Below are 23359 nucleotides of genomic sequence, written 5' to 3' on the forward strand. Positions count from 1 at the left end.
TTGTGTGATTTTGCAGAGCCCTTCAAGTCCTTGTTCGTTAGTGAGCCCATTGACGATAGTACTTAATTTGGCCCTAAAGTTGTAGACACTCTCCAGGTGTGAAAAAGATGGGAAGAACCTCTCTGCAGTGGGCATGCGTTTCTTGAGATCTCAGATATTTCTGTAGGAATCAGAGGAGGTTGAAAAAATGTGGCTCAGAGTCCCGGGTTCCTTTCCAAGATTCACGTGGAGGTAGTTCTCCCACGGGCAGAGTGGGGAACTCAGTTGGGTGATGGCACCCACACAGCAGAGGTGGCCCACAAACCCAGGGGTCCGGAGATGTTTTCGCCAATAGATCCCTACCAGCACTCCTGAAAGGAGGTGCGATTGTCCACCTCTGGAGGCAGTCGGGGGGAGTGGGGCATCTGTCCCTGCACAAGGCAGCCTGACTGCATTTAACAAAAGATACGTGGGTACAGAGGATTATTTCCAGAGATTATATAATTCTTTTTTCCCTTCCACCTTCACCTTTGTGCAAAATTCCCGATATTCCACCAAGTCAGAGGAAAGCAGCAGGATTAGAAATACAAAAGCTGGTAGATAAGAGCCATCCATTAGGTCCCACCAGACTAGATAAAATCCAGTACTTACTCCGTATTTGGGGCTGGAGATCAATTCTGGATCTCAGCGAACTGAACAAAGCAGTTCGACACACAGTCTCGGATGCTCACGGTTTAGTCTATTCTGGCTTTTCTAGGCAAGGATGACTGGATGTGCTCGATGGACTTTCAGAATACATTCTGTCACATAAAAGTTTACAAGCAGTCCAGAAGGTATTTACACTTCTGGCTGGGAGCCAGTCAGTACTAATTTAGAGTACTGCCTTTGACTTCACCACAACCCCCAGGGTGTTCAACAAATGCTTGGCAGTGGTAGCTGCTCACTTGAGACTGCAGGGATTCTGGGTGTTTCCATACTTGGACGACTGGCTTATAACTTCCCTGACCAAGCATCTACTAATAACAGTGAGAGATCAGGTACTCCAGACATCCTCCCTTTTGGGGATAACCATCAATTACAACAAATCACAGTTACAACCACATCAAACAATAGAATTCATAGGAGCAGTTTTCAGCATTGTTTCATTGACAGCTTCTGTTCCTCTTTTTAAGAGTGTAGACTATTAGATTCCAGGTCAGAAAAATAGTTAACAGTACCACAGTTTCAGCCCGCTTGATTCTTCAGGCTTTGGAGTCATTGTTAGGAGCCATAGTTTTAGTCCCCTAGCAAGATTTTATATGAGTATTTCTCAGTGGATGTTGTCAACTCAATGATTGATTCTTTATCAGCGCATGTCAGGCCAAGTAAGAATAACTCAGGCATGCAAAAGGTACCTTTGCTAGTGGATTCAATCAGGACAACTCCTACAAGGCCGCCCTTGTGATGTCCTTCAAGGATGCATCTGCAGTCTTCACATATGGGTTGTCCTGCCTCAGGCAGCCCTTCGGTCTGCCGGATTCCAAAGTCTGGGTCTGGCCTCGGCTGATGTCGCACTTTCCCCAACGTCAGAGCGCCTGGGGTATAAAAGCATCAGCCGACACCATCTTCCCCAGTCTTTCTTGCCGCGTGGTGCCCGAAGCAGAAGCAGTTTGCAAGTGCCGGTCGGTCAGCTCCTGTGATTCAGCTACCGAAGACTTCGAAAAAGCTACGTACCCCGTTGGGGACTCTTTCTTGCCTCAGCCGATGTCAGATAAAGTTAATAATTGTTTAACCTGTGGGAAACAAATACCTCATAAGGATTTCCACTCTTACTGCCTCCCCTGCCTAGGCCCAGACCACGACGTCTCGGCCTGTTCAGCCTGTGCTTCCTTCAACCGACAAACTTTTAGACGTCGGTCGGAGTTTGCAGAGGAGTTTTTTGGGGCTAGTTTTGCTTATATAATGCCGTCGGAGACTCTGACTTCGCATTTAGTCAAAAAACGGAAGGACAAGGACCGACACACGCGGGCCGCACAACCGACTACCTCAGCCCTGGAGGCCCCGGCCAAGTCGGTCATTGAATTACCTACTGATACCGGTGTCCAGGAACCTTCCGACACCATTACTTTAGATAAGTCTACTCCTTCTAGACTCCCTACATTTCAGGACCGTTGCGATACTAACAGACAAACATTTCAGTAGTCTGGTACATAAACAATGGGTAAACAGTTCTTATACCTTATGTCGGGAAGCCCTGAATTTGGCAGTTTGTGAGCTCTCCCAACCACTTTGTGATAGCAATGCACATTCAGGGGAAATACAGTATAATAGCATACAATTTGAGCAGGTCCATTTTACTACCTCACTGGTGGTCTCAACTTGGATGAGACAGAAATAGTTTTCTGTCAATGGGGCCAGCCTTTGTAATCATTTTGTATCTGCCCAAAACAGCAAGTGCAGTGGCTTCTTTGCCCTGATACCTCTACTGGGAGAATCACTGAGAGGAGACACTGTTCCACGATTGTATCCCCAGTCTCCTCTGTGCCTATCCCCTAACTCCCAAATTCTGCAGAAAGCTGCCCGGCTGATAAGTCATTTCATTGCATCTTACCAGCCTCAGCAGATTTGGTTCCCCTTCCTTTGGCCTCATCTACTTTGTCCACCTTGGATTCTTGATCCGATTCCAGACTTCCTGTCTCACCTGACAGGCATGACTCATCTGAAAATCTTAAACCTCAGGCTCGAAGCATGGTTTCTTAGACTGCTTTAATAGCTAGACAACCGGTGCTCACTTCCCCTGTCTGACATGTACTTTTATCTTCCCATAAGGTTTAGACAAAAAAGACTGCAGAAGTAAATGGAAAAAGTTTGTTTTTTGGGGGCATCACAAACGCAGTGACCCTTTCTCAGCTCCCATACAAAGTGATGTCCTTCTATTCCAATGTTGCAGTATTGTACATGTGGGTTTACCCTTATTCCTCTCCAGTTCTACCGGCCAGGTTTCCAAAGATTTTCAGTCCCTCTAGGTGCGTCGGATGTCTGACGTGGTAGCAGGAACATGGGTCATAAAAGTGACGTCTGCATGCAACAGCCCTCAGACTTTTCAGCTGCCAGTCATACGTCGGGTGCTTCTGCTTCAGATCAAAAAAGACTCGGTTAAATACCCCGTTGGGGATTCTTTCAGTCCTACTTGTTTTTGATTATAGTCTGCTAATGTCATCTGGTAAGGGTAAGTGCTAGTGCGGTCAGCAGATTCCCCACAAAGGCACGCATGACCATTGTTGTCTAGGCAGGGAACACAACCATGAGAGCTGTGCCATTTGTCATTCGTTTGTCCCGAAGACCTTACGATGCCGTTTGCAGGCCCTAAACCTGTACTTAGAGAATCAGCGCCTCTAACAGTTAGCATTAGGAATGGAGGCCGCACCTGATGCCCTGTCCGAGCCGCCTAGGAATAAGGCCAAGTCCTCGCGGCCTACTTCCACTGCGCCTCTGTCTGCAGTACCTCAGTCTGTAGCCGACATTAGCTTGACTGAGGAACTGGCATCTGCCAATACAGATATAGTGGGTACCTCTGAGGAAGCCACAAAGTCTCGAGCAGACACATCCACAGAGGATTTACCAGTGCCTTCTCTAGACGCCGGGGGAAACCAGCTTTCGGTCAGAGTTCACAGGACGTCACCTCCGCTCTCCCGGTCAGTGACCCTAGGCCTATTCCAAGCCAGATTCCGGCTAGGCCCTTGAAGAAAAAACAGACAAGACATCTCACTCCTACCTCTGAAAGCATGCTAGATTGGCAGGCCTTCAGCCAAAGCTTATTCAATGCCTTTATGGCCCTTAGGCCTTCAGCAGAACCCTCTGCCACTACTCCTCCCCTCCTTAGTCCCAGACCTTCAACCCAGGAAAGGAGGGTAGAGCACCTTGAGGAAGAAGAATTGTGTAACTCCTTTTAAGAGTCTCTTTCCTACTCCTCCCAGATTTCATGCCCCTTGGGATATGGTTCTCCTGTGGAGGGCTCTGTTGAACCTGACTCCCCTATAGAAAGTGGTACATTTGGTGAAAATATTAGTAGAATGAAAGACCACTTTAAGTGGCAATCCTCGGATATGTCTGATCTGAAAAGTTTCTATGATCATATCCAAATGGACACCTCAGTCCTTCTGCTGTTCCTCCCATCCAACCTGCTTTTTTGGATGCTTTTTCCTCAGCCCCCACTAGCCCAGACTCTCAGCCAACGGCTCCTCGGAGAGCAGACAGATTCTATAAAGTCCCTGAGGTGGAGAAATTTCTCCAAGTGCCCTCCGGCTGACCCAGCTACCATTGCCATCTCTACGGACAGGGCCTCCAAACTCTTGCCTACCACTACTATCCTCCCAGCTGATAAAGACAGCAAGACCATGGAGAGGTTGGGAAAGAAAGTTTATACTTCGGCCACCCTCTCATTTAGAGCCACAAACTACCAAACACATATGACCAAATACTCTCTAGCTCTCCTGGACAAAGCCTCTAAAGAGTTAGAAAACATCCTTGACTGTGCAGCCAAAGCCTCCCTGTCTTCCTTGATGGCTCTCATCTCTCAAGTGAATAGACACTCCCTGAGGCGTAGCTATGATGCAGCTGAAGCCTCAACCGGGTCAGCTGCATCAGCTTCAGTATTAAGAAGATACTCATGGCTACGACTACAGCCTCTCCCAGATGACTTCAGGGCCAAACTCCTGGATGCACCTTTGGACCACTCAGCACTCTTTGGTAAAAAAGTGGCTGACCTCTTAAAGTCTTCACAACAAAAATATAAAGAATTACAGTACTTGAAACATATACTAGTCTCGCCTGTTCACAAGTTCCAGAGGAACTACCTGTCCAAGACCCAATTTATCTGGAAATCTTCCAGGCCTCATTCTCCCTGGTCTAGAAGACCTGCTAGAACACAGCCTCCTCATTCTAGGCCATCTCAGTCTTCCAGCCAAAGCCTTCCCTTTCCTGATAGGGCAGGCACTATCTGTCTGCTGGACAAATTTTCAGCCCCCATTACCCCCATCTACCCTTTTTTCCACCTGTCTCCCTGCATGGTCACTCATTACCACAGAAAATGGGTCTTGTCCATCCTACTGGACGTCTACTTCATGTCTTGGATCACTCCCCCATCAAGTATTGGCATCCCACAGCCCCCCCACAGTCAACTACCCTTCTTCACGGCACCATAGAACCAGTTCCGACACAAGCAAAAAGAAAAGGATTCTATTCCAGATCTCTCTAGCCTCAGCCCCGTCCTAAAGGTCCCTGCTTTCAGGATGCTGTCTACTCACTCTTTCCACTCATCCTTCCACGAGGGTTCATGGTAACCCTGGACATAAAGGATGCCTACCTTCACATACCTATAAAGCCCGCTTTCAGGAAATATCTGAGGTTCCTGGCAAGTCCATATCACTTTCAGTTCTATGCCTTCCCTTTGGGCTTTCTAGTGCACCCAGGATATTCACAAAATGCCTCGCTCCGGTCATCGCCTTCTGCAGGGAAAAGTGAATTCAGATATTCCCTTACCTAGATGACGACCTAGTCCAGGCAAAAGACAAGGAAAATCTTCAAAGCCATTCCCAGGATCTATTGGTTATCCTGCAGTCTCTAGGGTTCTTGATCAATTTTCCAAAGTCGCAACTTAACCCCACACAGGAACTTGTCTTCCTGGGTTGCAGAATCAGAACAGACCTCATGAAGGCCTTTCTTCCAGCAGAAAAGATAGTATCCTTTCAAAACCACCTCATCTCTGCTGTACAATCAACAAGAATTGACTGCAAGGCAAGTTCTCAGACTTCTAGGGTACATGGTAGCTACCATCCCCATGTTGCCCCTAGCAAGGATGCACATGAGGAAACTTCAGTGGTCTCCGGTCAGTGTGGACCCAACACTTCCACCCACTGGAGTTCAGGATTCCCTTGCTCCCCTGCCTACATCATGAGTTGAGATGGTGGGTGGCTCAGGTAGTCTACAATCCCCGTCTGCCTCTGCAAGCAGCCTCTCCCTCCCAAACCATGTACACAGATGCCTCGGACCTGGGCTGGGGAGTGACTCTGGGGACAAGGAAGGTACAAGGTTTGTGGACAAACAAACTCAGACAAGACCACATAAACATAAGAATGATGAGGGCCATTCTTCTGGCTCTACAGGCCTTCCAGCCATACCTTGAGCAGGGCCCTCTAAAGATATTCACAGACAACACCCACAGTCTTGTGGTATCTCGATAAGCAGGGAGGGGACCAAATTCTACCTTCTGTGCAGACTAGCTCTGCAGATGTGGTAAATGGCTACCACACAAGGGATCACCCTCCAGGCAGCCTACATTCCAACCCTACACAACATCTAGGCAGATTACGTAAGCAGAACCACCTCAAACAACTGTGAATGGATGCTGCATTGTTTTCCCTACTGTGGTCCACAAGTGGGGTAATCCAGAGATAAACCTGTTCGCCTCCTCCATAAATGGGCAGCTTGCTTTTTGGCTACTTCACCAGGATACCAGACCCCAAGGCATTAGCAACAGATGCCTTCTCCATGACCTGGAACGGGAAATTCCTGTATGCAGTTCCCCCCTTCCCACTAATACAAAGCGTCCTGCTGAGAATTCAGCAAGACTCACCCAAACTCTTGTTGGTGAGTCCTTGCTGGCCAAGACAGTACTGGTTCTTTCTACTCCTTCACCTGTCCAAGGGCAGTCACCACAAGTTACCTTCTTCAGTGGACCTGCTCACACAGAACAAGGGGGACTCATGCACCCACAGTGGAAATCCTTGCACCTCACACTGTGGCTGATAGGATTCTGATCCCATTCAGACATCTATACAATGAGGACATCTAGGCAGATTACGTAAGCAAAACCACTGTCCTTCATGAGACCAGAAAACCTAACACAAGGAAATCCTCTCTCTAAATGGAAAAGGTTTTCCATTTGGTGTCAAAAAAGACATCTGGAACCGCTGGAAAATGATATTCCTCTCATCCTGTCTTATCAGTGTGAACTCATGCAGACAGGGCTGTCATACTCATCTGTGAAAGCATATCTGTCTGCTGTCTATACCTGCCTTCCTCTGGAGCCTCCCCTTGCATCCAGACTCCCTGTTAAACTGTTTCTCAAAGGGGTACTGCATTTGAGACCGTCCAGGAAACCCTCCCATCCCCAAGACCTTAACTATGTATTAGAAAAGCTCACTCTTGCCCCCTTTGAGCCAACAGGCAAAGCTCCCGTAAAATTTTGCACATGAAAGACTGTTTTACTGGTAGTCCTGACCTCAGCTACACGGGTCTCAGAATTGCAAGCCCTGTTGGCAACACCACCATTTCTAATCTTCCACCTGGACAGGGTGACTCTCAGGACTATCCCGTCATTCACTCCAAAAGTAGTGAATGACCTATCCTTGAACCAGGTCATCCACTTGCCCACCGTCTTCCTCAATCCGGAGGGGGATAGTGAGAGAGTACTTCATTCCCTGGAAGTCCACAGACAGCTTAGGTTCTATCTTCATAATACCAAACCTTTTAGGAATTCTGACCAACTGTTTGTCTCCTTCCACCCCAGAACCCTGGGGAATGCTGTGAGCAAACAGACCATCTCGGCCTGGATTTCCAGGACCATTTACTTCTGCTACCTGCACCATGGAAAGACCTTACAGGGCAATGTTAACACCCATTCCACCAGAGCAATGGCCTCTTCTGGAGCCTTTTTCAAGGGGTTAGACGCCAACTCCATTCTTGAGGCAGCTACTTGGTCCTCAGTGCACACCATTTACCAAACACTACAAATTAAACCATATCTCCATGGCTAGGGCAGGGTTTGCCAGGGCTATCCTACACGGTTTCCTGGAAACATTATCTAAGCCACCCCCCAATCCTTAGTAAGCTTTGGCACTCACCCACATGTGGAATACTGCAACATTGGAAAAGAAGAACATAGGAAAGTTGTGTAAAGTCTTACCATAGCCATAAATGTCCTCCTCTTCCATGTTGTAGTATTCCTTCCCTCCCACTTTCCCCTGTTGTCAGACTGCACATGCTCTCCTGAGTGACAATGGACAGGCTATGCCCTTACAGGACTGCCTCCAACTGGGCCCTCTTTTAGGTTCTGAGGGCTTGTGCGTGCAAACGTCACTTTTATGGCCCACATTCCTGCTGCCATGTCAGATGCTCCTAGAGGGACTGAAAATCTTTGAAAAAATGGCTGGTAGAACTGGAGAGGAAGAAGGGTAAACCCACTTGTAGAATACTGCAGCTTGGAAGAGAGGGACAATCTATGATTATGGTAAGATTTTACACAACTTTCCTTTCTTGAGTTTTTTGGCAGCCGTTTTTAATGAGGGAGCTAGCTCCTCAACAATTAGAGTTCAGTTAGCAGCAATTTACAGCTTTCATATTGGATTGGAAAATTCTTACTTGGTTTCATTTGAGCTTTGTAAGGCTTTTTCAGAGGTACCCTCCTGTAGAGGCCTTCCTATAAAGACCATACTCCACAATGGGATACTGCAGGCCTCAATTCATTCCTCATTTGAACCAGCAGCAAAATGCAATCTTAAATTTCTGACCTGGAAAACTGTTTTTCTAGTGGTTATCTTCGATTAAAGAATTTCAAAACATCAGGCATTGTCCTATAAACATCCCCACTTGATTTTTCATGATAGTTTTATTACGAACGAATCCTTCTTTCCTTCGTAAGGTGGTGTCAGAATACTATATTAATCAATCCATTAACCTGCCAGTCTTCTTTCTTAAATTTATGAACAAAGGTGAATATATGTTGCATTTATTGGATATCTACAGACAGTTACTTTTTTACTTGCATAGAACAAAAGAAATTAGGAAGACAGATCAGTTATTTGTTTTCTTTGCAGATTCTAAATTGGGCAAATGAGTTGCAAAGACAGATGGCTGATTAATTGCGTATGATTTATCTGCATCAAATTGGGCCTATCCTTACCAAGACCTTTAAAAGCCCTTTCAACTAGGTCCATGGCTGCTGCTTCAGTGTTTCTATCTTGGGCTTCCATGGACGACAGATGTGCAGCTACAACTTGACCAGTTCTCATACCCGTATATCTCATTACAAATTGGATCTGGTCTCAAGGGGAAAAGCAGCCTTTGGCTCAGTTGTGCTCAGAAATATCTTTCCTTAGAGTCCATCTGGGAATTTAGGTAACTGAGGACAGTCTCCAAACAGTTGAGGATGGAATAAAAATTGACAACATCAGATAAAGACATTATGTACTCACTGTAATGTTCCATCTGTGCTGTCCATTTTCATTCTTCAACTCCCCACCCACCAGCCCCCGACCTTTTTCACAATTGATTTCTGTAAGAACAAGACTTTATAAGGACACCACTCTCCATGTTGAGGTCCAGATATGGCTTGTTTTATTAGGAATTTTATAGTAGTACTTACTTTATTTCAGACAGCAGACAAGCTCTGAGGTATGTTAGGGGTTCGTACAGTATGGGTAAGGGAGGAGCTTGAGAGCTTTTTGGTTGCCACTTGCTAACGTAATGGTAGAGTCGGATCAAAATCCAATAGTTGAGGAAGATTGAAAATGGACAACACAGATGCAACATCATGGTGAGTGCATAACTTCTTTATCTGATTCTATCATTGTCATTATTGATCACGTATGGGTCTTGGATCCGACCTCAGATCTAAGCCAGCAACTAATGGACAGGTCCAGAGCTCAAGCTCCTCCCCTTCCCATTATCCTTTGCTGACCTCTAACCCCCAGATCTCATTTGCCGTTGAAGGTGTTGGATGCATCCGAGCCTGGGTGACTTCTCAGTAGATAAGTGATTATTTTCTGTCTGCTTTCTATCTCCTTTTGTATTTTAGGATTTCTAAATTAGTTTATCTCCCCTCCTGTCCCATAGACTTAGAGTTAGCTCTTAATTACTCACTTCAAGGTAGTCCCCTTCCTAGCCTTTCTCCTTTTAAAAAGAAAAAAAAAGAAAACCTCCTTTTCTTTGCTCTCCTTTTTATTGTGTGTGCGTGTGTTGATTATGGCTGAGAAACCTTCTGATTATTTCAAGCGATACTTGTTGTGTGGTCAGAAAATGCCTTATTCTGACTTGCATGAGGAGTGTCTTTACTGTTTAGGAGTGGCCCACCTGGAGGTTGAATGCGACATTTGTGCCACAATTAATCCCAGTACGGTTATGGAACACAGCAACAAATTGCTTCTCAAGGGCTTGGCTCAGGGTGGCCCCTGCCATCGGAATCTCCTGCCCTCTCAGGATTCCAGGAAGAGACACCCTGTTCTTCCAAGGGGTCTCCTCCAGTCTCAAAAAAGCTGAGGCTGTCGGATCGCAGATCCCTGGATCAGCGTCCAGCCTCTGTGGCTTCAGATCTGGGCTGTTACTCCAAGAGCCTCTGATCAGCCCCTTGGATCCGAGGTCTTGGTGCCTTGGGGACACTTTGATCTGTCTAGGCGCAAGCCCTCTCTGGATCCGATCCCATTGTCAGATCCATCTGGCATGCAGTGCAAGTTGTTGGATCCTGCCAGACCATCGGATCAGAGTGCATTGTCAGATCCAATAGTCATAGACAGGTCCTCCTTCAGATCCTCCAGAAAATCAGATCCAAGACATCAGAGCAGGTTCACTTCATGGGACCACAAATCTGTCGGATCCAAGGTAGGATCTCCAGCGAGGTCATGCCATTCATCTGCATCCTGCAGATCCTCAAGATGTCTGTTACCTTTGGATGTGGATAGGCTGATTAGGATCTTCCTCATTGCCCAAATTGAGTTGGGCTTGTCATCTCTTTCTCCACCCACAAGACTCCACTCTCCTCTTCGATCCATCTGGTTTCAGAGCATCAGGATTGGATGTACTCGGTGGATCTCAAGGACATGTGCTATCATATCAAAATCTGCAGGCACTCCAGGGGACACCTGCACTTTTGGTTAGGGCACAGTCATTACCAAGTGTATGTCAGTGTATGTCAGTGGTGGCAGCCCATCTCCAGCTGCAAGGATTCCAGGTCTTTCCGTACCTGGACGATTGGCTCTTCATGGCCCCCACGAGCCATCAGCTATCAATGGCCACCTCTTATGCTCTCAATCTCTTTCACCATTTGGGAATCACAGTCAGTTTCCCCAAGTCCAGCCTTTCTCCATGCCAAAATTTGGAGTTTATCGGAGTTCATTTGGACAAGATATTGGAGACTACAGCACTGCAATTACACAGAGTTAATCAGTCCATCTGATTCTACAATCTGTTAGGTTAGATGGTGGCTGCCATCCAATTAGTTCCTCGACAGGTATCCCATGCAAGTTCTGCAGTGGACCCTGGCAGTTCAGTAGTCTACTCGGATTCACCCCATGTCCATGACCATCAAGATTTCTCAAGTGTGCAGAAATCACCTTGAGTGGTAGCTTCAGAAATGGGATCTTATTTAAGGCAGGCCCTTTTGTCATCCCCAATCCAAGGCCCCAGTGACCACGGATTCCTTCCCGTTGGGGTGGGGCATTTTCAGGGCAGGATGGTTCAAGGCACATGGTCCCCCATAGAGACCAAATTGCACATAAGCGTCCTAGAGATGAGGGCAGTCCTTCTAACATTGCAAGCCTTTCAGGAGTGCCTCCCTGTAAGGACCATAGCATTTCAAACAGGCAACATGGCGGTGGTCTGGTACATGAAAAAGTAAGGGGGGACATGGTCTTATCCCCTATGCAGAGAGGTTATGAGTGTGGGAATGGGCGATGTCTTCCAGGCGCTTTCTTGTAGCATTTCCTATTCCCAGCAGTTCCAACATGCTGGCTGACCAGCTCAGCAAGTCTAGCTCGAGTCCCCACAAGTGGGTCCTGAATCTGTCCATAGCAAATCAGTTATTCGACCATTGGGGTCAACAGTGGTGCAATTTCTTTGCTTCCCCAGTCAACTGCAAATGCAGCAATTATTTTGCCCTGATCCCTGTAGCAGGGACATCACCTAGGGACACTATTGATTCACAATTGGCTGCTGGGACTCCTCTGTGTTTATCATCCTCCTCCTGTGATTCCCAAGGTCTTTACAGAAAACTTGGCTCCTGAAGATCCCTCTCATTCTCATTCCCCCCCTTCTGGTCTTGGCAGGACTGGTTCTCCCTTTTATGGTCTCATCTGTGGTATCCGCCCTGGATATTGGCTCCCATTCTGGATCTCATTTCCCATCACTGTGGGCTTCCACTTCCAATCTCTGGACTCTTCATTTAACTGCATGGTTTCTCCAGTTCCAGTAATCCTTTAGCAGTCCAGGCATCCTTCCCCAGTGAGGAACATTATTTTGGCCTCTCAAAAGCCATCTACTAAGAAGGTGTATTCCAGTAAATGGAAGAGGTTTTCTGTTTGGGTTAAACAGAGTAATTTGGATCCCTTTTTGGCCCTGATTCCTAATATCTTACTCTCTGTCCTCTCTTTTTCAGGCTCGGGCAAGTTTTTCCACTATAAAGCTTCAGTTAGCAGTCATGCCTAACTTGCACATGAATGAGGAGCCTACTTTCTCTCCAAAACTGTGCAAACCCTTAAAGGAGTTTTTCTTCCTTAGAACACCTATGAAAGATCCTTCCCTGCCATGGGATTTGACCTTGGTGCTACAGTCTTTGAAACAAAAGCACTTCAAACCAGCTGCTTGTAATGTCAAGTTTCTGTCTTGGAAAACAGCATTTTAGTGGCCATTACTTCTGCCAGAAGAGTCTTGGAGCTGCAGTCTCTAAGCATTAAACCTCCATTTATGGTCTTCCACAAGGACAAGGGTGTCCTTCAGGTCAAATCCTTTGTTCATTCCGAAAGTGGCTTTGGAGCTAACCTCAGTCAATCAGTACAACTTCTGGTTTCTTTCCTAATTACACTAACAAAGGAGAATACATGTTGCATTGTTAAGATGTTCATAGGCAATTACGTTTCTATCTGAAAAGGACTGAGGAATTTCGGAAGTTGGACCAGCTGTATGTGGCCTTTTCTCAAAATAGAAAGGGTTTGATGGTTACTAAAAGGACTTTTTCCAGATGGATTGCTTGTTGCATTTTCTTTGTTTATGATAGTAAGCATATGGAGTTATCCAGACCAGTTAAAACACATTCTACTAGATCTGTGGCTATGTTGTCAGCCTTCTTAGCCAAACTTTCCTTGTAAGAGATTTGTGCTGCTTCTATGTGGTCTAATCCCCACACCTTTGTTTCGCACTATAAGTTGGATTTGGTGCCTAAGAACAGGGCTTCCTTTGGATCCTCTGTGCTCCAGCATATCCTTCCTTGAGGCCACCCAGGGCTCATAGTAGCTGGGGATTCTGAGCCATCCGTGAAGAATAATAACATGGATAGCATCAGACAGAGTTCTGTACTTAACATAACTTGGAATCTGTGCCATCCATTGTCATTATTCATCACGTTCTCTCCCTCCTTACCTCTCCCTTCTGGGGATTTGGTAGAGCTGGGATGGTTCCAATTTTGGATAGTTTGTTTTTCCTGCGCAGAATTTTCTGTACTCCTATTTGTTCAGCAAACTCGATCTGAGGGTTAGAAGTCAGCAGGGGATTATGGGAAGGGGAGGAGCATGAGCCCTGGATCTGTCCATTAGTTGCCAGCTGGGATCCGAGGTAGGATCCAAGACCCATCTGTGATGAATAATGACATTGGATAGCACAGAATCGAAGTTAGGGTAAGTACACAACTCTTTTTTTTTTTCTTCCCATCAGTTGAAGTCCCACAGTGATCCATACTTGGTCCTCTCCTGTTTGTCATATTTGTTATTGACTTTACCCTGACAGACGAGAATGCTACCTTACTACAGTACACAGATGATTCCACCATCATCTGCTCAGCAGAAAACCTCAACTCCCTACAACAGCTGGGTCAAGAATCTTTCTCTTCTGTGAAAAACTGGCTGACCTCCAACCAGCTATTCCTTAACCTCAACAAATCAAAATTACTTATCTTCACTCCAAAACACCTTGTAATAAAAAGTCATCCTTCTCTGTTAACTTTTAAACAATGGGAGTCTGCACTCTTCTGACAAAGCCTTATTAACTAATATCCAAACCTAATAACTTGGCTTACTCCTCCCTATTCTAGCATAGCCTCCAAAACCTGGAACTCCGTTCCCCTAACAGTTAGACAATACCCATCACTAAAGTCTTTCAACTAAAAACACACCTACTGAACTCCTAGAACTGCAAATGTACCCCACCTGATTAAGCCATTCTTCTCTCCTCTGTTCTTATTGCCAAACTCTTTATCCCGTCTAAAAATAGTTACCTCATAAAACTGCAACATGCAATATGTCTGAATACTGCACCAGTAAAGTAATGAACAACTGCCATTGTAAAACTATGCCTGTTTATATAAAATTCCACTGCTGATTTATTCCTCTAAGTATCTACTGTATAAAACTTCCACTTTCCATGCTTAAGTATATTCTATCTACGTGTTCAGTTGCATTGTGTTGTACTGGAGCTTTTCTCCCTGGCCTCCGCTGAAAATGGGTCCTGAGCCCAGTTGAACTTTCCCAGTAAACAAAAGCAGTAAATAAATATCTCTGGTTTTATTCGGTCTTCTCCCCCCCACTCTTTATTTTACACCTGAGCTATTGTCCTCCTCATTCTTGTCCTTCCTTTCTGTTCTTCCCCTCTTAACTCACCTCTTGGGTGTGTGCGTGTCTCTCTCTCTCTCTATTAATATATATATATATGTGTGTGTATATATATATATATATATATATATATACATACACACACACACACACACACACACACACACACACACACACGTATATCTTGAACCACCTTTTTAAGGTCATGCCACAGCATTGCAATTGGATTCATGTCTGGACTTTGACTAGGCCTCTCCAAAGCCTTCATTTTGTTTTTTTTTTTAAGCCATTCAGAGGTGGACTTGATGGTGTGTTTTGGATCATTGTCCTGCTGCTGAACCCAAGTGCGCTTTAGTTTGAGGTCACAAACTGATGGCCGGACATTTTCCTTAAGGATTTTTTTGGTAGAGAGCAGAATTCATGGTTCCATCAATCACAGCAAGTCGTCCAGGTCCAGAAGCAGCAAAGCAGCTCCAGACCATCACATTACCACCACCATGTTTGACCGTTGGCATGATTATCTTTTTCTGAAATGCTGTTGCTTTTACTCCAGATGTAACGGGACTCACACACCTCAAAAAGTTTTACTTTTTTTTTTTTTAGACATTCCACAGAATGTTTTCCCAAACGTCTTTGGGATAATCAAGATAGTTTTTGGCAAGAGTGAGGCAAGCCTTAGTTCTTTTTGGTCAGCAGTGGTATTTGCTTTGGAACTCTACCATGCATGCCATTTTTGCCCAGTCTCTTTCTTATGGTTGAGTCATGAACGGTGACCTTAACTTAGGCAAGTGAGGCCTGCAGTTCTGTAGATGATGTTCTGGGTTGTTGTGTGACCTCTTGGATGAGTCGTTGCTGCGCTCTTGGGGTAATATTTGTAGGCCGGCCACTCTTGGGAAGGTTCACCACTGTTCCATGTTTTCTCCATTTGTGGATAGTGGCTGTCACCGTGGTCTGCTGGAGTCCCAAAGCTTTAGAAATGGCTTTGTAACCTTTTCCAGACTGATGTCAATTACTTTGTTTCTCATCTGTTCCAGAATTTCTTTAGATCGTGGCATATCATCTCCCTTTTTGGGATCTTTTGACCTACTTCACTTTGTCTGACAGGTTCTCTTTAAGTGATTTCTTGATTCAACAGGTCTGGCAGTAATCAGGCCTGGGTGTGGCTGGTGAAATTGAACTCAGCTTTCCCAAAAATGTGATTAACCAGTTACTTCATGATTTAAAAAGGGGAGCAATTACTTTTTCACATAGGGCCATGTAGGTTTGGATAGTTTTTTTTCTTAAGTAAAATCATCACTTAAAAACTGCATTTTGTGTTTACTTGGGTTATCTTTGTCTAATATTTAAATTTTTTGATCTGAAACATTTAAGTGTGACATAAAAAAAAATTAAAAAATCAGGAAGGGGTCAATTACTTTTTCATTGCAGTGTATAGATATATCTGTGTGGATAATTGTGTGTGTATATCTATACACCCACTACTCTCAGCTGACCAACTCCCTACCGAATACCTTCAAAAATCAGCTGATGCTATTGCTTATCCATTTTCATTACTAATTAATCGTATAATAGCTGAGGCTAAAATTCCCACCATTTGGAAAACATCCTATGTTATCCCACTACATAAAGGAGGTTCCTCCACTGAATTCTCCAACTACAGATCAATAGCTATACTTTCTCCACTTGCAAAGATCATGGAAAAATATATACACAACTCATGCACCACCTAATCCAGAATCACCTCTTGGCTGATACGCAACATGGCTTCTTTCCACACCATAGCATGACCTCCGCCCTGCTAGCTTTTACCAGTGCCATTAATAATAACCATAACAATAATGAAATATCCTCAGCCCTCTTCTTGGATCTTTCTAAGGCATTTGATATGCTGGATTATCGTCTATTGATTCACACCCTGCACACTTTCTGCCTAGATTCTAAAGCCCTTCAGTGGTTTAAATCCTACCTCAGTGGGAGGCAGCAAGCTGTTCTCTGGCAGAATAAGCTCTTTAAACTATTACCTAACACCCTTGGTGTCCCACAAGGCTCCATATTAGGGCCCCTACTGTTTTCCATCTTTATTAACTACCTAAATACGGTAATCCCTAATATCAGCTGTATCCAGTACGCTGATGACTCCACCCTGATTTGTTCAGCTACATCTCCTGTAGACTTGAGATCTGCTTCCCAGTCCACCTTTTATACTATAGAAAACTGGCTCTCTGAACGTCGATTGTTACTAAATCCGAAAAAACTACAATGCTGCTATTCTCACCAACACAAAGGTCCACTGCTTTTACCTTCATCATGAATGCAAAACATGGGACTATAATCTCCCCTGACCCTTCTATAAAACTACTAGGCGTCATTATTGATAATAACCTAAAATTTGACCTACACGTAAACCAATTAATCAAGATCGTCAATAAAAAACTTGGGTCACTGTACAGAATTAAAGCCTTCGCAACCCCTTCAGCTAAAATGGTCATAGCCCTCTCCCACCTACTCTCAACACTTCTAATGCTTCCCCCCTTCTCTCTAATCTAAACAAGTCTGTACTTAACAGACTGTCTGCATGTTACAATCACACCACCAGGTTTGCCACAGGTCTCTCTTTTAGAACACACCAGTGCATCAACCTTAAACAACTTGAGTGGCTAGAACTTCAGTCTTATCCAGTTTAACCTTCTAATTGTGACCAAGAAAATCCTCCATAACCCAGATAGTACACCTGCTCTTAAGAATATTATCACTCCCTATAACAATCCAAGACTGCTTCGCTCCTCAAACAAACTACTAATTCAAACTATCAATGTAGCCGTTCACTCCCTTTTTGCAAACTCTGTTGGTAGAGTTGATATTACATTGGTCACCTCCCTAACCCAATTTAAAACTAGACTTAAACTACATCTGGCTCTAAACTAGCTTTGCCACTGTAACAAGTCTGGCCAACTCTTAACTTAATTGTTAATTACTAGTCAATTTACTGTAAAATTTTTCTCCTGACTGTAACCTGGGGCATGTACCAAGATGCTTAAAGAAAGCATTGTTTTCCTTCTTCTTAGATACATCATAAAGGTGCTCATATATCCTTCTTCGAAGTGTTCTCTCAGTTTTACCTACGTAAAAACTGGAGCACTGAGTGCAAAACCCTAAATAAACAACCCCTTTTGTACCACAGTTATAGAAATGCTCGGCCTTAACCCTAAACCTCCTAGATGGAATAAATAATGAATTTTCATTAAGCATTTGCATTTTTAACTATCTTGGTACATGCCCTAATATGCAACTCAAGATGTCCTTCATGGATGCATCTGCAGTCATAACAAGTGGGTTGTCCTGTCGTCAGGCAGCCCTTCAGTCGGCCGGATTCCAAAGTCCGGGTCCGGCTTCGGCTGATGTCGCACTCCACCCGACGTCATCTCTGTTGGTCTTCGGGTATAAAGGCATCAGCCGACGCCATTTTCCTCAGTCTTTCTTGCCACGTGGCGCCCGAAGCAGAAGCTGTTCGCAAGTGCCGGTCGGTCGGATCCAGAGATTACTTCTACCGAATACTACTTCGAAGACTTCTAAAGCTAAGTACCCCGTTGGGGACTCTTTCTTGCCTCAGCCGATGTCAGAAAAAGTTAACAATTGTTTAAACTGTGGGAAACAAATACCTCATAAAGATTTCCACTCTTACTGTCTGCCTTGTTTAGGCCCAGCCCACGACGTAGCAGCCTGTTCGCCTGTGCTGCTGTGAACCGACGAACGCTTAGGCGCCGGTCGGAGTTTGCAGAACAGTTTTTCGGTTCTGATTTTGCGTACATTATGCCGTCGGATCCTCCGACTACCCAATCTAGCAAAACGCAAAGATAAAGACCGACACTCGCGGTCCGCGGTTTCGCCGAAACCATGGTCAAGCAAATCGCGAGTGTCTCGGTTTCGCCGAAACCGAGAAAACTGAACAAAGTACAGCTGAACCTATTCCTACAACTGAGGCCCCTGCTACAACTCTTGAAACGACTTCAGAAATTTTACCCACTACGGTGGTTGACTTATCAGACACCATCCGATTGCATGTTTCTACCCCAGCACGTGGTGCTGCTAGGCCTCCAGCAGCCATGTCCATTAAGGCCTTCGCCAGGGCTAAAGCAGCCAAGACTACTAAAACAGTGCCTGTTAAACCACCCACATCCAGGCCCTCTTCTAGTTCTCAAATGCTTACTTTGGCAGAAGATTTAATTTCTTTAATTAGAGGATCTCAATCTCACCCAGACAGGGCCTCTCAGCCCCCAGAGAAGAGACGTAGGGCATAGCCCCCCGAGCCAGTGTCCTCTGATGATTCTGCTGATGAATCAGACATAACTGACCAGCCAGAGGCTCCCTTCTCCAATTTTGAAGATTCTGATGCTGAAGAATCCATCCCAGCTGCTTCCCCACCAGAAGAATTCTCCTTTGGGGAAACCTTGCATGCCATGCGAGAACAGTTCCAATGGCAGCAACAGGATTTTTCAGACTCCAGAAAAGACTTAGGACTTTTCTGCACCTCCCACAGCACAGGCCCTTAGCTATACCCCTGTTCTCTGTGGTGGATGATGCTTTCAATGATGTTTGCTCCGCTCCAGATTCTTTACCCCAGCCCCTGCCAAACCAGACAGATTTTACAGGGTGCCAGATACTCATCACCACCTTTACAAGGCTCCACTTGCAGACCCAGAAACTATATCCCAGGGCCCCAAGGCAGTAGCCGCGACCATAGCTAAAAACCCTATTCCTTCTGAAAGGGAAGCAAGGTCATTAGACAGATGGGGTAAAAAGGTCTACACTTCAGCTACTCTCTCAGCTAGAGCTTTAAACTGTCAGTTTCACATGATACAATACCAAGAGTTTATGCTGGATCAGTTAACTAAAAACTAACCACTGATGAATCTCTTGATAAGAAATATGTATTAGAGATGGTAAATAACATACAACAGGTTAGCAACCATTCCTTAAAATGTGGCTATGATGCACTGGAGGCTTCATTTAGATCAGCCATGACAGGCACAGTGATAAGAAGGCATGCATGGCTAAAGGAACAAGCTTTACCGGATCATGTTAAAGCTAAGTTGCTAGATGCTCCTATGGACAAGACAAGTTTGTTTGGTACATCTGCCCAGCAGGTTATGAAGAAAATGGAAGAAAAGGCAAAATCTGTTCAAACTGTTAAAGATTTCTTGCAGGTTCAACCCCAAGGTTTAGCAGGAACTGGCCTGCCAAAAATTGGTCCTTTCCTGACTCCACAAAATTTCAAAGGGGCAGGAATAGACGTTCCAGAGGCAGAAACCAATCCAGAGGAGGTGCCTACAGAGGAAGACAGTGGCAAGGTAACAACAGAGGCACAGACACAGCCACTGCCACTACATCAACACAACCACAGTGACTTAACCTAAATCCGCCTACCAGGGAACAAATAGCAGCTCCTCTAGGCGGAAAGTTAACCTTATTTTCAAAGAACTGGCACTACATAACAAAGGACAAGTGGATTTTACAAACCATAGATCAAGGTTACCGGTTTCACTTCCACACTTTTCCAGTCAAAAGAGGAATGCCAAATCTACCTCCAAATCAAAAACAGAGGCTCTACGCCAGATAATGGAGTTAGCAAACATGAGAGCTGTGGAAAGAGTGCCAACAGCAGAGCAAGGAAAGGGGTTCTACTCCAGACTATTCCTAGTTCCAAGAAAGGAAAAAGTTGGAGACCAATTCTCGACCTGTCCACCTTAAATACATACATCATTGTCCCAAAATTCAAAATGCTGACCTTACAGCAACTTCTTCCCATGCTGGGCAAGGAGTCTTGGCTGGTAACTCTAGATCTCAAGGAGGCATACCTGCACGCCCCCATTCGACCAATCTGCAGAAGATACCTCAGATTTCTTGCAGGATCAGAGCACTATCAATTCTCAGCATTGCCTTTTGGCTTATCTACTGCGCCCAGAGTATTCACAAAATGCCTGGCATCAGTAATCGCCCATTGCAGACTTCAGGGAATTCAAATTTACCCATACCTGGACGACTGCCTGCTACAAGGGGACAACAAAGGCAAGCTGACAACAGATTTACAAAGGGTCATTTACTTGTTACAAGCACTGGGATACACAGTCCATTTACAAAAGTCAAGGCTGATACCATCCCAAACAAGGACATTCTTGGGCTGAATTGGACACAGTAAAACAAATGGCATTCCTGACTACAGAAAAACAAAGAGAACTCCCTCTATACTTCTTGGCACTAACAAAACTGAACAAGTTAACAGCAAGAAAAGTACTGCAGGCCTTGGGCTTCATGGCATCATGCATAATCTTGGTTCCATTTGCCAGACTACATATGAGAAAACTACAGTGGTACCTAAAGAATTTATGGTCCCAACACAGACACAGTCTAGAAACAGAAATCCCACTAATTCCATGCTTAAAACAGGAGTTCCTATGGTGGGCTCAGGCATGCCAGTCAAACCCAGGCCTACCCTTTCGCAGATGTCAAGCAAGCCAGACCATCACAACAGACGCTTCAGACCTAGGATGGGGGCCCACATGCTGGACAAATGCGTGCAAGGATTGTGGACACAGGATCAACTTCAACTGCACATCAACCTAAAAGAAATGCTGGCAGTAAAACTGGCAATCCAAAAGTTCAAACCATTTCTCAAAGAGGGCCAGTTGATGATAAGGACAGACAACACCACAGTCATGTGGTACATCAACAAACAGGGAGGCACTCATTCATACCCCTATGCAGAATGACCTTGGAGCTGTGGACCCTGGCACTCAGCTACAACATCCAGTTACAGGCAATATTTGTACCAGGAAAGACAATACCCTAGCAGACATATTAAGCAGAACCACTTGGATGCCCACGAATGGAAGCTTCACCCGGACATCTTCAAGACCATCTCAAAGAAATGGGGAATGCCACAGATAGACCTATTCGCATCACCTTTCAATCACCAGCTCAAAAATTCTGCACAAGGACATTCCACCCATTAGCATGGAAAGTGGATTCGCTCTCTTTCAACTGGAAAGGCCTAACAGCATATGCATTCCCGCCTCTTCCTTTGATACACAAGGTACTACTGAAAATCAAGGAAGAACGCCCAAGGATAATCCTGATAGCTCCAAACTGGCCAAGACAACACTGGTACCCACTACTGAGGAGCATGTCTCGAACAATATGTGGACAATTCCCTGATGCCTTTGATGTTAACGCAGAACAACTACAGCATCATACATCCAAACCTAAAAACCTTGCAACTGACTGCATGGAACATCACATAACAGCAGCTATTCCAGAACTTTCCCAAAGAGTTAAAGACATTATTCTTGAAGCACGCAGACCTTCAACAAGAAGGAACTATGCTGGAAAATGGAAAAGGTTTGTCATCTGGAGTACGGAAAGAGGAAAAGATGTGTCAAACATAGATATGCCTAACATTCTGGAGTATCTGGCGAACTTCTTCATTCAGGCCTGTCCTACTCCTCCATCAAGATACATGCATCAGCTATTTCAGCAGAATACAGCTTTGATACACCTGTTTTTCGCACCCTTTGCTCAGGCAATTCCTCAGAGGAATCAAGAATGTAAAACCTCCAAGAAAACCACCATTACCAGCTTGGGATTTAAACTTTGTGCTAGAAAAGTTGACACTAGCACCCTTTGAACCAGCAGCAACAGCAGACCTACAACACCTGTCATGGAAAACTGCTTTCCTACTGGCAATTACTTCAGCAAGGAGGGTTTCAGAACTACAGGCCTTAATGGCAGTGCAACCCTTCCTAATCTTCCACCAAGATAGAGTGTCCATGAGGACTAATCCTACATTTATGCCTAAGGTGGTATCCAGAGTGTCTTTAAACCAGGCAATCCACCTACCTACCTCCTTTCCCAACCCACAAAACAGAGGGGAAAGAATACTGCATACCTTGGATGTACATAGACAGCTACGCTACTACTTGGACAGAACAAAAATAGCAGAAAGACTGACCAACTTTTTGTAGCCTATGCAACAGGAAGGGAAGGAAAAGCTATTTCCAAACAGACAATCTCCAAATGGATAGGAAATTGCATACGATTCTGTTACTCCTTCCATGGAAAACCAATTCCACAGAACATAAGACCTCATTCTACAAGGGCAACAGCCACTACCACAGCCTTCTTACGAGGAGTGGCAACCAAAGACATTATTGAGGCGGCTACTTGGACCTCCGTGCATACATTTGCCAAGCATTATAATTTGCCTCTATATTCCAGATCCCGAGCAGGGTTTGCCACTGCTGTACTGCAAGGGATCCTAAACACACCATAATCTACTTTTATCCTCCTCCCTAGTTGGCTATGGTATTCTACCCACTTGTTATGACTGCAGATGCATCCATGAAGGACATAGTACAGTTTTGTACCTACCATAAATGTAGATGTCCGAATTGGATAGCATCTGCAGTCAGGATTACCCTCCCTCCATCCCCTCTGTGGTACTCCTAGGGTGTTTACCCTTCTAATAGCTAGCTGTTGGGGGGGAGTCTTTTATGGTGTATTTGTTTGTGTATATGTACATACATGCTTATTGTTGTGTTTACCTCTATCTATTTGGAAACATTGGCATCTATCCAAATTTTAGCCTGCAAGAGGGCTACTGGCATCTGGGGCAAGAAACACTGAGGAAAATGGCGTCGGCTGATGGCTTTATACCCGAAGACCAACAGAGATGACGTCGGGTGGAGTGCGACATCAGCCGAAGCCGGACCCGGACTTTGGAATCCGGCCGACTGAAGGGCTGCCTGACGACAGGA

The 23359-nt window shown here is 45.1% G+C and overlaps 1 protein-coding gene across 1 annotated transcript in view; it reads left to right on the forward strand.

The window, feature by feature from the left end:
* Positions 1–23359, forward strand: part of HELZ (helicase with zinc finger) — a 3197037-nt gene that overhangs the window by 1682884 nt on the left and 1490794 nt on the right. Inside the window, exon 13 of the mRNA XM_044085095.1 lies at positions 6981–7001. Within this exon, the coding sequence (XP_043941030.1) occupies positions 6981–7001 (21 nt within the window). The remainder of the gene's footprint in view (positions 1–6980; positions 7002–23359) is intronic.

Source organism: Protopterus annectens, chromosome 10.part0 (assembly GCF_019279795.1).
Source record: "Protopterus annectens isolate FY-2018-M chromosome 10.part0, PAN1.0, whole genome shotgun sequence".
In the NCBI taxonomy this organism is placed as follows: Eukaryota; Metazoa; Chordata; order Ceratodontiformes; family Protopteridae; genus Protopterus; species Protopterus annectens.